Source organism: Microchirus variegatus (genome assembly GCF_963457635.1).
Source record: "Microchirus variegatus genome assembly, chromosome: 23".
NCBI classification, from domain to species: Eukaryota; Metazoa; Chordata; class Actinopteri; order Pleuronectiformes; family Soleidae; genus Microchirus; species Microchirus variegatus.
The window spans coordinates 9,927,020-9,940,794 of NC_139824.1; the positions used below are offsets into that span (position 1 = coordinate 9,927,020).

Here is a 13,775-nt window from a genome sequence, read left to right on the forward strand (position 1 = left end):
GCGTTACCCGCAAAGTGACGGCACCGCTACTAGATCACAGTGTATCATATTATATGCATCATATGACGAGTGAAATTGAATAAGTAATTAATACACAAAGTTATTTAGAAATATGTTACAGTGTATTTACCTTAATTTTACATCATATTTGGTTACATTTAGTAAAATGTATTCTGTATGACAGTTACATCTGGCCCTTTGAGGGTAATCATTAAGCTGATGTGGCCCTCAGAGAAAATGAGTTTCACACCCCTGGGTTAAGGCATTCCGCCCAAAACCGCTAGTGTTTAAAAGGGTTTATAAAGACGTGCTTTTCCCCCACAGGACGTTCAGAAGTGATCTACAGCAAGCCGTGTCGTCACGAAAAAAGCCCGTCCAAATCCAACGAGGTGATCAGTCCGGAGATCCTGAAGATGCGCGCCGCTCTCTTCTGCATCTTCACCTACTTGGACACGAAAACCCTGCTGAGAGCTGCCGAGGTCTGCAGGGACTGGAAGTTCGTCGCTCGTCACCCGGCGGTGTGGACCAGAGTGCTCCTGGAGAACGCTCGCATTTCTTCCAAGGTGATCACAGTTGACAGTGGCATAAAAAAAAAAAAAAAACAGCGCAATGTGGTGTGTTTAACTGTTGTTGCTGTTGTCGTTGCCGTCTTAGTTCCTGAGCACACTGTCACAGTGGTGCACCCAGACGCACTCGCTCATCCTGCAAAACCTCAAACCACGACAGCGAGGCAAGAAGGAAACCAAGGAGGACTATCTTAAAAGCACACGGTGAGAATCGCACACACATAGATAGATAGATAGATAGATAGATAGATAGATAGATAGATAGATAGATAGATAGATAGATAGATAGATAGATAGATAGATAGATAGATAGATAGATAGATAGATAGATAGATAGATAGATAGATAGATCATTTCTGTGGTCTCTATATCCCGCGTTATTATATCTGATTGCCCGTTTCTGCATTATATACTGTATATTGGTTGAATATTGAATTTCGAAAATTAGATTAGAGGACAATTCTCAAGAAAATAAACCAGCTCCAGCGCATGAGAGTTAGTGAGATTAATGTCGGCTTCACAACGTGTTGAGCTGTGAAGAGGATAGGCTCATTGGATTCATTCAAGATGCTTTTAAATGTTCTGTGGGATCCAAAAGGAGCAGCGTCAAGAGCTTTAACTCTAACTGTAAATTTCAACATTTCAAATTTCATGTTAGTCCACTAACCAAATGCTTGCAGCTGCTGCCACACTGTGGTGATCTGTGCACCTTAAATAGTCACTGGGAACAAATGAATACAGTGTTCAGTTTTGTAGCTTTTTAATATCATTACAAACAGTAAATAGTATCGCACTTTTCTCAAAATGTCTTGTTAAATGTCTTGTCCGAGGAAACCCAACCTACAACCTTCAACCGACGCTCTACAGTCGAGCTGCTGTTGCCTTAATAATCAATCAAGATGACACAAATCCTTTAAAAGGAAAATAAGCCATTGCAAACTTACATTTTGCACAATTTTATTCTGATAATCATGTTACATTAATTCAAACAGAGAGCTCTGACGAGTGATAAAAAGTTGCCAATGCCGTTGTGTGAGGAAGATGGCACACGTTATAGCTCGCCAATGCTCTCAAATTGTTTTTCCCTGTGTACAGTGTATGCCACAGACTTTTGGAGCACATTTTGTTCTGTGCTCTTAAGTGCTTTTTCATGAAGGACAGACGAATTACTGTACTTCCTGTGCTGCTCTGTTTCTGTCTTTTCCCTGTGACCTTCACTCACATCTCCATCTAAGTGGCTGTCTGGAGGAGGGTCTGGAGGCGCTGCTAAAGGCCACTGGAAGCAACCTGCTGATACTGAAGATTTCACACTGCCCCAACCTGCTGACTGATCGCTCCCTCTGGCTGGCAAGCTGCTACTGCCGAGCCTTGCAGGCTGTGACATACAGGTAGACCGCTACACTTAGTCCTAAACTTCTTTTCTTTGTCAGAAAAAATACCAACATCTTAATTATAGGTCGACCTATTCATTATTCTAGACGATTTTCCAACCTATTGGCATTTACTGACCCTGGCCTGTTGATGGCTGTGCCGTCTCCACAGTTCATCACTCTGCATGGAAGTCCCCACAGACGGGATTGTTACAGACGAGTAGCATTTAACGACCACTTTTGCTAAAAAAAAAATGTCTGTTTACGACAGTATTTTCTCCACATTAGAGCCAATGCAGATTCCGCAGAGCTTAGAGTTGTGTTCAGTGAACGTTGCAAATTGAATTTATTTTGCCAAAACACTAAACATAAACTGTTTGTTGCTGCTGACACCTTGTGGAAATAGATGCCCGAATAATCAGATAGTCATTCGATCACTGGAGAATCATAATAGTTTAGTTTAGAAGGTATCATTTTATCTTTTGTATATTGTAATATTAGAGTCTCGCATGAAGTTATGTACAAACATATTTCTTGTGTTCCAGAAGTGCCACAGACCCAGTTGGTCAGGAGGTAATCTGGGCCCTTGGAGCAGGTTGCAGAGACATCATCTCCCTACAGGTGGCGCCACTACACCCATGGTAATACAGAAATTGACTTGTGTCTTTACTACTTTGATCATAACAAAAGTTAGTGTTATATTACTGTACAATAATTACTGTTTTGTTTGTTTTTTTAAGCCAACAACCTGCTCGCTTCAGTAACCGATGTCTGCAGACGATTGGAAGATGTTGGCCACACCTCCGTGCTCTGGGTGTGGGAGGGGCTGGATGTGGCATTCAGGGTTTGGCCTCACTGGGTAAATATTACTTAGAAAACAACCATTCGTTGTGTTGTTATATGTTTAACAACCACTTTCTGGAGTAAAAACCTTAAATTGCACTAACATAAGGGCGGGTTTACTGAGATCATGTCCTTATGAAGTTCACTATATTCTGTGTTGTTCTGTGGTTTGCCGATATTATATCATCTGTTTACTTCCTTTTTTTAAAAAAAACCACGACCACCACCAAACAGCGAGGAACTGCATGCGCCTGCAGGTGCTAGAGTTGGACCATGTGAGTGAAATCAACCAGGAGGTGGCAGCAGAGGTTTGCAGAGAAGGTCTGAAAGGTCTGGAGATGCTGGTGCTGACGTCCACACCGGTCACTCCGAAAGCCCTGCTCCACTTCAACAGTGAGTGACGACATAAATCATTTCTATTTACTCGCTTCTACTTTTTACAAATGCTTTGTCTTCGTCCTCTTTGCTGTGTAGGTGTTTGCCGTAACCTGAAGTCCATTGTGGTTCAAATCGGTATAGAAGACTACTTTGAGGACCCCAACAGTCCTGAAGCAAGGAAACTGTTCGATGAGATGGTTAACAAGCTGCAGGTAACGGAGCAGAATGCTCATCATCTGCTAATGAGTCATAGATGCAACTCATGGAGAAACATCAGAACCATACTTCATACTTGCAACAGCATCCGTTAACTTGTTGTACGACACAAAAAAGAACCCGACCTTGTTAAAAAAGTAACTTGGTAACTTTAACTGTGAGTAAATTTTTAACAAGCTACTTTTTTACATTTTTAGACCAGTACTTTTGATTGTACTTAAGTAAAATTGTATCAAAATAGTGGTACTTTTACTTCATTGTACAATTGCTGTTGACAGTAAAGATCCTTTCCTTTCCTTCCTTTCCTTTAACTTCTTGAAATTGTCAAAATTGTCATTCGAGATAAAAAAAAAAAAAGATCAGTAAACAAGTCTAACAACTGATTTTAGGTGACCTAGTGTTTGATAATTAACATTAACAGCTTCTATTTGCTAGATTCCTGGTTTATGATAAATAAAAAAATCACCCGGATTTTCTACTTCCTTTTGACATTTTTATACTACCAAAGAAAAATAACTTTTCACATCTTCTGCCCACTTACTACACTCATCGCTTTATTATACAACTACTCTTCCATCCACCCTGTGCAGCATTGACTGTGTGACTGTCGAGATAAACAGCGAGATGAAGTGCGTGCACAGAGGTTTTCCACTCCGTTGAATGCTTTCTAATGATTTTTTTTTTTTTCGAGGCAGCATATCCTTGGAGTCACGTACGACTATAGTTACATGACTGACTGTTAAGCTAACAGCTATTTATATTTAACTACTCACCGTTCAAACCGTGACTCAGTCTCTGTGGTCCCCCGTGAAGGCTAGGATGTGCTGATTGCTAACTCACTACAGCAGAGGCTCATGGTTAGAAGCTCAGGTTGTTCTTTGAGCTGACCACACACACAAACAAGAGGTGGAAACCAAAGAAAGGAAAAGAGAAAAGGATTTATTTCTGTTTTGTTTGTGTGAGTCAGTTTCCCGTGTGTTTTTCTTGGATATTACTCTCTTGCGGCTTCTGCAAGTGTGACTGTTGTGAAGTAATCCAGTCATCATCCATCCATTCATTCATCTTCTACTACTTTATCCTCCACATGAGATTCACGCGGGGTCACACCCTGGACAGGTCACCAGTCCATCACAGAGCCGTCTATGGTTAATTTAGAGTGTCCGGTTTGCCTAAAATCCCCAAATATGCATGTTTTTTGGGTTGTTTTTAAAACATGGCGGTCAAAATGACCCATCTCCTCATTCTGGGTTAATAAAAAGCAACAGTTCATACAATCAGGTAAGTGTGCACTTATAGTATATAAGTATGTATATATATATGTATGTATATATATCTATATGTGTATATATATATGTGTGTGTATATGTATATGTATATATGTATGTTTATATATATGTATATATATATGTATGTGTACATATATAATTATACACATACGTGTATATATGTATACACATATATGTGTATATATATATTATTTTAAATCAAATTAACATAATTCATATATTCTATTCTTTTCTTTCAGGCTCTGAAGAAAAGACCCGGTTTCTCCAAAATCCTGCATGTGAAAGCAGACAGCCTCTGCTAACACCTTTAGTGCAGACTCTTCACAATCTTGGCGTGAGGCGCCATCTTGGCTCCACTCATCCACTCGAAAATCCAGCTGTTTTTTCAGCCCAACCTATGGAGCTGCGTGCTTCTGCAGCGCCAACAGAAACCACAGAGGCTCACCACGATGAACTCGGACCAAGACTCAATGTTGCATATACTCTACAGGTTCAAATCAGAAAAAAAATCACATTTACTGTTCCAATGTGGAAATCATGAATGAAAACAAGTCGGGGGAGGCGTTATGTGGTCTAATAATCGCACTAACCTGTTTTAAACTTTACAGACTCAGATAGCCCAAAAATGATCAGTCCAAGTTTTGCTTTCACCACAAAAGTGAGTAAAAGAAGCGACAGTGCTGTATTTGACTGTCTGCGTCGACGTAATGCTTCAGCTTGAGTGGCAGGAGCACATTATACAGCAGCTAACATACTTACCACAGTGAATTATGTCCAACAAGATGAAGCCTTGAAATGGGGGGGCTTTATGTTTGTGTGCGTGAACAAGTGAATGCATAGGTAAAGCTGAGAGCTGACGAAATGGTTTCCACACGGCGCGTGTTCTGCACAACTGTATATTCAAAGTTGACAATGGATTAACACTTCCTGCTTCCACCCTGAACAGAAACATGCTGCAGCAGCTCCAGGCACAGCAGAGGACGGCCTACCTGAGGGGAAAAAAAGACCTTGACAGTCTATTAGCCGCTGTATGGCAACGATGCATTTTGCCACGTCTTAGCATCCGCTGCTTCCTGGTGTCACAAACCTGGACTCATCTTTGTAGATTGTGTTGATTCTGCTGTTCACTAAAACCCTGGGACGTCTGTCCGTCACGCATCTCTCTCAAAATACCCAGTGCCATTTTGGACCAGTGTCTGTACCCTCATGTCTGTGAGCGTCTTCTCCAATGTGCCATAAACAAAAGGGAAGAGGGACCACGTAGGGCAGACGTGGTGTTGTGCTCCATGTGGACCGGGCTCTCTCCAGGTGCAAAACCATAAGTCGGTGGTGTTTATATATCATAGAGGTTTCATACTTTCTCAAACTGAACAGTGCCATTTCTAGTCACATGGCTTGATTATGTCTGTACACTCCTTATTTATTTATCTATCAGCAGACGTCCTCTGGCTCCCTCTGCTGGTGGCAGTTGTGCAGCTCTCAGCCAGCTCAGTACAGTACAGTATTATGACGTGTGGCCCCTGACTGCCGCGTCGACCGAACCCGAGAGAACGAGTCTTCGCTGTCGCCTTCAAATTAGCACAATTCTGGGTTATGATTAAGCGTACGCCGCGGAAACTTTGAAGATGTATGAGTAGCAATACTGATCAGTGTGCGACACTGAGTGTACACTCCTTTTATCTGTGATCATTCACAGGGATGTTCCAACAATTTAAAGGCGATATATAATGCATAACATTTAGTATAATAGTTCCCAATTCAAAACGTTTCAGGAGCGTGGTCGCCAAATTTTCGGAAGATGCCCCGCGCCGCTTCTACGCGGCGTTCAGGACTGTGTTCATGCACATCGACATAAACACACATACAGCCTCTTTTATTTTATAAACATTTAACATATTTGGTCAATTTTAGCTAGAAGTGGAGATTGAAAGTGAAGGAGCAGCAGCTGAGAATGATCAAGCGGACGTGGGAAAATCTCCACTACTCTGGTCTAGACGTTTTTGAGAGGGGAACTGGGGCTTTTTCAGTTTTGGTAGAGTTCAACATGTGCGGGTATCCCATGTGTTGAAGTGCTATGAGTTGGGTGATTGGTTGGTTTGGAACCAAAACAGTTAGCGGTCTACAATTTTAAACGTTATTTTGGAGACATATACAGGCTGTACCAAGCCAATATTTCAATTCAAACATGTTTCCTCCGATGACACATATTCCCGTCTTAAGGTCATCTATTTTCTGCACATAGCACCACGCAAAAAAAAAATCTATTTCCAAGTTTGTGAGTGGTAGATTCCTCCCGGTGTGTCATCTGTGGCTCTGCATGATGATGTAATCGGGGTTATCTCAAGATCGGAGGTAAACATCGCTCGAGCCACATGTGTTTGAAAGATGTAGGCGTTTACGTGGCAGGGAAGGTCAGATAGAAGTAGAGGATTTCCTGTCTCCTGATTCTTCTTCTCCGGAGCGTTCCTGTATATGAAAGTGCAATACTTTATAAAGTAAAAAGAAAAAAGCTCCATGCACACCGTTTTGAAACCTTGATAAGGACAATATCACGTCTCTCTTACTGTACCTTTTTGAACGCCATAACAAGTTGTTTACGCCACCGCGTGCACCGTGTTTGTTTTATTTAACCTCATGGGAGGAGTGTGCGCGACAGAGCGAGGTGACGGTTTCTGTGAATACTGAGCAGGACGTTGTAAATCTGCTGGTTCTCGGTCGGGCATATTGTAGTCATGACGTTTGAGGTTATTGCACGAGAACATTTTCGTCCCAGTTACTGCATATTATATTATCCTACAGCGAGTCGTGATTATCTGCTCGGGTTTCCGTCGAAAAGGTTTTATGGGGGGGATGAATGTGTCGCAGCAGAGATGAGACAACAACAAAAAAAGCACTTGTTGATTTTAAGTTTTAGACAATCCTGCCTTCGCTATCAGCTACTCTGTACATAGTGTTTGTAAAAAAGAGAAAACAAAACGAGAAAAAAGGACCAACATTTGATGTTCTATAATATTAAGGTCATAAATATGAGTGGAAACAGTTGGAAGTTTACAGGTCGTTATTCTGTAAGCGTGGTTTTCTCTTCTCAAAGTGGAACGAAGGAAACATAAGAGAATTATATTATGTATCACAAGTTAGTGTTGAAAAATTGAAGTTGTGTATTAGATACTTTATATTCAATGTGCATCAGAGTCATATAGAGATGGAAATTATTTAAGAAGAGGATAAAGATGATTATTCAGCTATTTATTTCTATAAAATAATAACAATAAAAAAAGAGAGAGAGCGCGATGTGTATAATGTTAGCATGTTTGTGTTCAAGCATCAATCATTAAGTTGCCTTCTTAACTGTTCTGCTACTGTGGCAAAGCAAAAATTATTAGATGTTTAAAGAGCTTTGATTGCCTGCAGGTTAATAACTTTATTTGATTCAGTCTGTTGTTGCACTAGTGAGATAAACAAAAAAAAGAAGAAAAGATATCAGATATTTATTATAAGAGTGTTGTTTTCAATGTTTAGCTATTTCTCTGTATTTGACAAAAATATGATGCACTTTTTTTCCTGAAAACACTTTTATTGGCCTGTCGGTCACCAGTTTAGTCGGAAATGGAAGCGTGTTTTTTTTTGTTTTTTGTTTTTTTTGTCTGTGAGTGGAACGTGTGGTGCCATCTACTGGTGAAGTTGCGAAAGACTTAACTGTTTGCGTACGATTTCCCGAAAACGTCGCAATGATAATATGAATTTTGTGGAGAAGTTACAAAAGAGTGATTTAGGGTTGTTGTTTTTTTTGTTTTTTTTACGTTCATAGCCAATATGACCTTATTTTCACCCTCGTATGAGTTCTTTATTTCATGCTCATACCACAACAGTTCAGCCGGAACAATGTTTGTTCTCATGAATTTCCATTCTCTGCGTGTTCACGTGCGATTTCTGATTTAATTTATTCGTTTCGGCCTGAAGCGCCGCCCAGAAAGCGAGGCGCTTCCTTGTTCATGTGTGTATATTTAATTTCTTAAACGTCTTTGTTGCAGTGACGCCGACTCATCAAGACATCGTCTGTGTGTCCATGTACCTCTCTGTACATATTTTATGTATGAATGATTGTATTCATGCCCGTTCATTTGAATAGTATTTTACACATTACCTCAACACTTATCTGGGCAATTAAGTGTGCAGTTTGTCTTTGTAGTATTATTATAATTTTTTTATGAGTATTATTTTTGACTACCATCACTCGCAATTGATACTTGTCGCCGTGACGACAAAATGGATTTTGTTGCTGTAAAAAAAACAAACGTTCCCAAAAGCTGATCAGCGCTCTAACGGTGACTGCAATAGATGGAAATGTTTTGCTACTCATTTTCACTCCGTCTGTTTGTCATCAATAAAAATTGCTTTAAATTGTATTTGCTCAAGTGCTTTTTAAATGCGTGGCGAATGATTGCAAGGTGGAAACTAACTTCTTTATATATCTATTTATAAAGCAAGTTCTGTCTGTCTGTGACAGGCATATCTCGCTGACCGTTAGTCAGATCACCCTAAGACTTTGGATATGGGTTGAGCATGGCCCGATGGTGTGCATCCTTGATTTTCAAATTTTTTGGAGTAATTTTGATTTTCGCTCATTCATCACGCTACACCAGGCAGCGGCTCATCAGCAGCAGCTGTGCTGTCTGGAGCGGGGAGGTGGGAGTGAAGAGGTGGTGGGTGAGACATTTTCACACGGTTCACCACAGAACATGGTGTTATACTGAAACGACTAGGTGTCTATTCACCAATACGCTATATGTTTGTTTTGCATTAGCATGCTACTACTTTGCGGCTAACTTGGCGAACCTGTTTCCAAATGTAAGCTAGCAAAGCTACTACTAGCATTAGCGTAGGGCTAACGTAATAAAAACACTAGCACAGCACTGGCGTGGCTGACATTCACAACAGCTAGCTATGCTAATGTTGCACAGTGTTTTATGTTGGCCTTTACGTTCCTTATCATGCATTACTACAACTGAAAAATCTTCTTCAGCTCCCACTATAGGAATGAGTAAAGTGGAACTGGAGTTCACTTTATGGTTTGTTTTTTCAAACGAAAATACCGGGTCCCTGATTTTTGAAGGCTCGCTCACAGACCTGGCAACCCACCAAGGGATGGAACACCAGAGATGGATGAGAGAGACCACACACGGAAGGTGCTATTCCAAAATAATAATAACATATGATAAGCCAGCACTGATACCGGTCCCACTTTGAGCAATGGTTATGATATTAGAGCTACATCCATTTTAATTAAAGAAAATGTACTTAATTATGGAGAATGTCAAATTTTAAATTATTTTATAATACTGTTAATAAAATAATTTTGTCTGGTTTGTGTTGGATCTAAAGAAATGTTATGAAGGATTTAATATAAAATATGAATAATGTCCCAGTAATATTAAGTATCTCCTTTGTGTTGCAGCTAAATCGTCAGAAATTGGAACAGATTCATCTTATGAGGTCAGTGAAGTGAGTGTAACAAACCGTTTGAACCATTCCGTTTTATTACAATAGAGGTCATGATGGGCTCTGCTGTCTGTGACTTCCTGTCTGGCCACCGTGTCATCACTTCCTGTTTTACTTTAAAATAGCTGACCTCATGTGTCTGTTCTTTGACTTCCTGCCTTTGTGTTTGTATTGGACGCTTTCCTTATACCTGTTCACCTGCGCATCGACCGGTAATTAGCTGCCAGTATATTTGAAAACGTCATCTTGGGTGTTTTTTTATATTTCTAAACGCTGTTGTTGAGGTCTTCTTAAATAGGTTTTATTTGAAATCATTTTTATATAAAAGAAATGGGGTGTGACGTCATGATTGTGCTGTAAATGGCTGGTGTTTTGGCCGGATTTCTACTCCTGAATCTCTCCTGAATGCAGCACAGACTCAGTCATCTGGGATATTTTGGTATCTGACACCTTTTTGTTCAGCTTCTCCCCTCAGGGGTCGCCACAGCGGATCACCTGCCTCCCTCTTGTCCCTTGTGTCCTCTTCTGTCACCAACTGTCCTCATGTCAAATTCATTTTTACCAACTACATAAACACACCTGAGTAAAAAGTACTCATAAAATTGTGAGATATGTATTAGTGGATTTCAATATACCACTTCACCCATAGATGGCACTAAATCTCACACGCTGGTCCTTGAACGTTCACTTCAGTTTAATTTTATTTGTGTAGTACCAAACGTAAATTACACACTTACTCTGGTCAGTCGTTATGGAAACGTGTCATGCGTTAACATACGCTCTTAGAAATCAAAGCTAAGTAGAACCACATTAGGTTCCATCAAGAACCCTTTTAAAACCCTTTATTCAGGAAAGGGGTTTTAAAGGGTTCTCTGGATCAAAATGGTTCTTAGTGGAACCATTAGTATTACCAAGAACCCTTGAAAAACACTTTCTTTGGGGAAAGGGTTTTTCAGAAGCAAATGGTTCCAGGTAGAACCTCAGCCCTTGTAGAATAACCCTTTTGGAACCCTTATTTCTAAGAGTGTAGTGCCCAGCACTAGTTAAATCATATTCCATTATGATTCTTATAAAAAAATATTTGGAAATGACCTTTATTATTATACAAATTGTGCATTATAATTGAATTAATAATCAGCACTGGCTGTTTTAATGCATAGTTAGTGGTGTTTTTCTGTCTGTTAAAACCAAGCAGACGACTTTCCCCTCTGAAGCTGAATGGTTAAGTCGTCTCTGCAGCCTCACGTGTTCTCCTGCTGGACCGGGACTCCTGCCAGAACTTTGTCCCTGTGTATCCCTCTCTGCTTTCCAAATGTCTGAATGGGGGAGGGAGGGAGGGAGGGAGCGGAGGGGTCGACTACACTGGCCACAGAAAACAAGGTTTCAGCTTTAAAGCTTTTGCACACAAGGAGACCTTTCAAAGGACTCCCATGAATCCTGGTCCGGTTCATGTCCCAGCTTTTTGTCAATGATCCACTGATCGCTGTTAAAGTGTAATAAAATGCAGAGTCTGAGTCGCAGCGATGCGAGTGTGTGAATACTAATGTCTGCTTTATCTTGATTTTCCTAAAACTATTTTCCGAAGCCATGAGAGGAAAAAAGAAAAGAAAGAAAAAATTCTGAAGTCAAGAGTGCAGACAGTGAGAAATACAGTCAATGATTTTTAAACTTGGTCCTGGTCTCGATGAGGCACAGCTGTGTTCAGGGGGGAAAACTCTGTTACACCATGTTTTGGCAAGTCTTTGATAATCTTTCCTGAGATGTAACATGAACTCTCATTGACTGGAGCTGTGTGAGCGGATTAATCTGTGTTTCTGTGTCCTTGACGCTTTGGTAGTGGTTTGCTCTGGAAAACACAGAAAGAAAAATTAATGCACTTAAATTCCCTTATTATTATTCATACTTTTAGGCCACGTTTGCTTACCTTTGAGCAGCATAAAAGTTTTGATATAGATGAGGTTTTGTGGGTTATGGCATCATATAACGATATATAGTAATCAGCAATAAAGATAAAGTACAAATGGGATATAAATTTAATCAAAAATTTGAATCAACAAAACACTTTTTTAAAAGCCTGATTATGTGACTTATAAACACACACCCCCAGGATGTCCAAATAAGGAGTTGGGTCTTATTTTTATTTTACGTGAGCACTAAGGGTTAAATCTAGTGCTGGGCGTGTTAACACACGTTAACACATGACGACGGAAAGCAAAAAGACGCTCGTGACGTCGTGTTTACGTGACTCCCGATTGTTGAAATGAGTCTCTAAAGTAATGCTAAACTTTAAAAACAGAGACGCACATACGCAGGTACAGCTGGTTATTTGTAGCGCTGCTCTTTTCGTTTAATAAACAGACCGCTTCGGTTCGACTGTAGGCGCGCTAACGTCACTAAACGAGCTAATGCAGCTAACGGAGCTAACTGGTAAACAGTGCCTGGACTCTGGTCTCGCGGCACGTAAACATGGCGTCACGGGTGTCTTTTTCTGGTGTCGTTATAGAAACTCATCATGCGTTAACCTACGCTCTTAGAAATAAAAGTGCTAAGTAGAACCATATAAGGTTCTTCGGCTTGTCCTCATAGGAGAACAAGCCATGGTGGAGCCCTTTTGGAGGGTTCCACCATGAACCCTTTTAAAACCCTTTATTCAGGAAAGGGGTTTTAAAGAGTTCTCTGGATCAAAATGGTTCTTACTGGAACCATTAGTGTTACCAAGAACCCTTGAAAAACAAATGGTTTCAGGTAGAACCTCAGCCCTTGTAGAAGGACCCTTTTGAAACCCTTATTTCTAAGAGTGTAGCAGCTGCTGTTTTTAATCTTTTCTGTTCATCTTAGTCTATTTTAATGAATTCTATGCTCTTTAATTGTTATTAACGGGGAACGTTAACATAATATGAAACATCATTACCATCATTTTACCACATAGTTACTGTATGGTCATTTTAAGTGTTCATTTCTTCAAGACGGGGGAGTGTATTGACACTGTGGCACTCTAAATGTATCACTTAGTGAAATACTTTGTCACAATGCATGCTAAATAGCTCTTAATCTGACCCATATCACTGACCGACAGTGTTTAGCTGGTGACGTACATCATTGACAGTAAATCTAGGAGCTGTGGTGCTCAAATTGGACTGTGTTTCGGTAAACAAAAAAAACAAAAAAACACACCCTCAACCAACAGTTTCCTGTCATTCTTTGATACACTTACCTCTCTCCTTGTGTCCGATGCTTCGCTTCCTGATATTGTGCATTTCCTGCCGGTGAGATTTTTTTCACCGCACCCGGATTAGGTTCACCTGTGTCTGTCTACGTGCTCCTTCCCCTATATATACATATATGTACGTATATATATCTTCATAGTCATAGCCACCACTGTAACCCTTACCCATATTGATATATATTTATATCATATATAAAAAAAAGTTCATATATATGTGTAAATATATATACATATATGTATATATATGTAAATATATATATAAACTATATAACCCTTGTCAATTTGTCAATAGTGCCTCATGTAATTTATGTTCGGCAAACTGAAGTGAACGTTACGGACCAGTGTGTGAGATTTAGTGCCATCTAGGGGTGAAGTGGTATATTGAACTTCA

The 13,775-nt window shown here is 40.1% G+C and overlaps 1 protein-coding gene across 1 annotated transcript in view; it reads left to right on the forward strand.

Moving 5' to 3' along the window:
* fbxo41 (F-box protein 41) overlaps positions 1–4,961 on the forward strand; it is a gene marked incomplete at both ends in the record, with an annotated part of 34,219 nt that extends 29,258 nt beyond the window's left edge. Inside the window, 8 exons of the mRNA XM_083909755.1 lie at positions 325–563; positions 655–770; positions 1,802–1,954; positions 2,482–2,577; positions 2,677–2,795; positions 3,014–3,172; positions 3,254–3,369; positions 4,899–4,961. Of these exons, the coding sequence (XP_083765881.1) occupies positions 325–563; positions 655–770; positions 1,802–1,954; positions 2,482–2,577; positions 2,677–2,795; positions 3,014–3,172; positions 3,254–3,369; positions 4,899–4,961 (1,061 nt within the window). The remainder of the gene's footprint in view (positions 1–324; positions 564–654; positions 771–1,801; positions 1,955–2,481; positions 2,578–2,676; positions 2,796–3,013; positions 3,173–3,253; positions 3,370–4,898) is intronic.
* Positions 4,962–13,775: the final 8,814 nt, after the last annotated feature.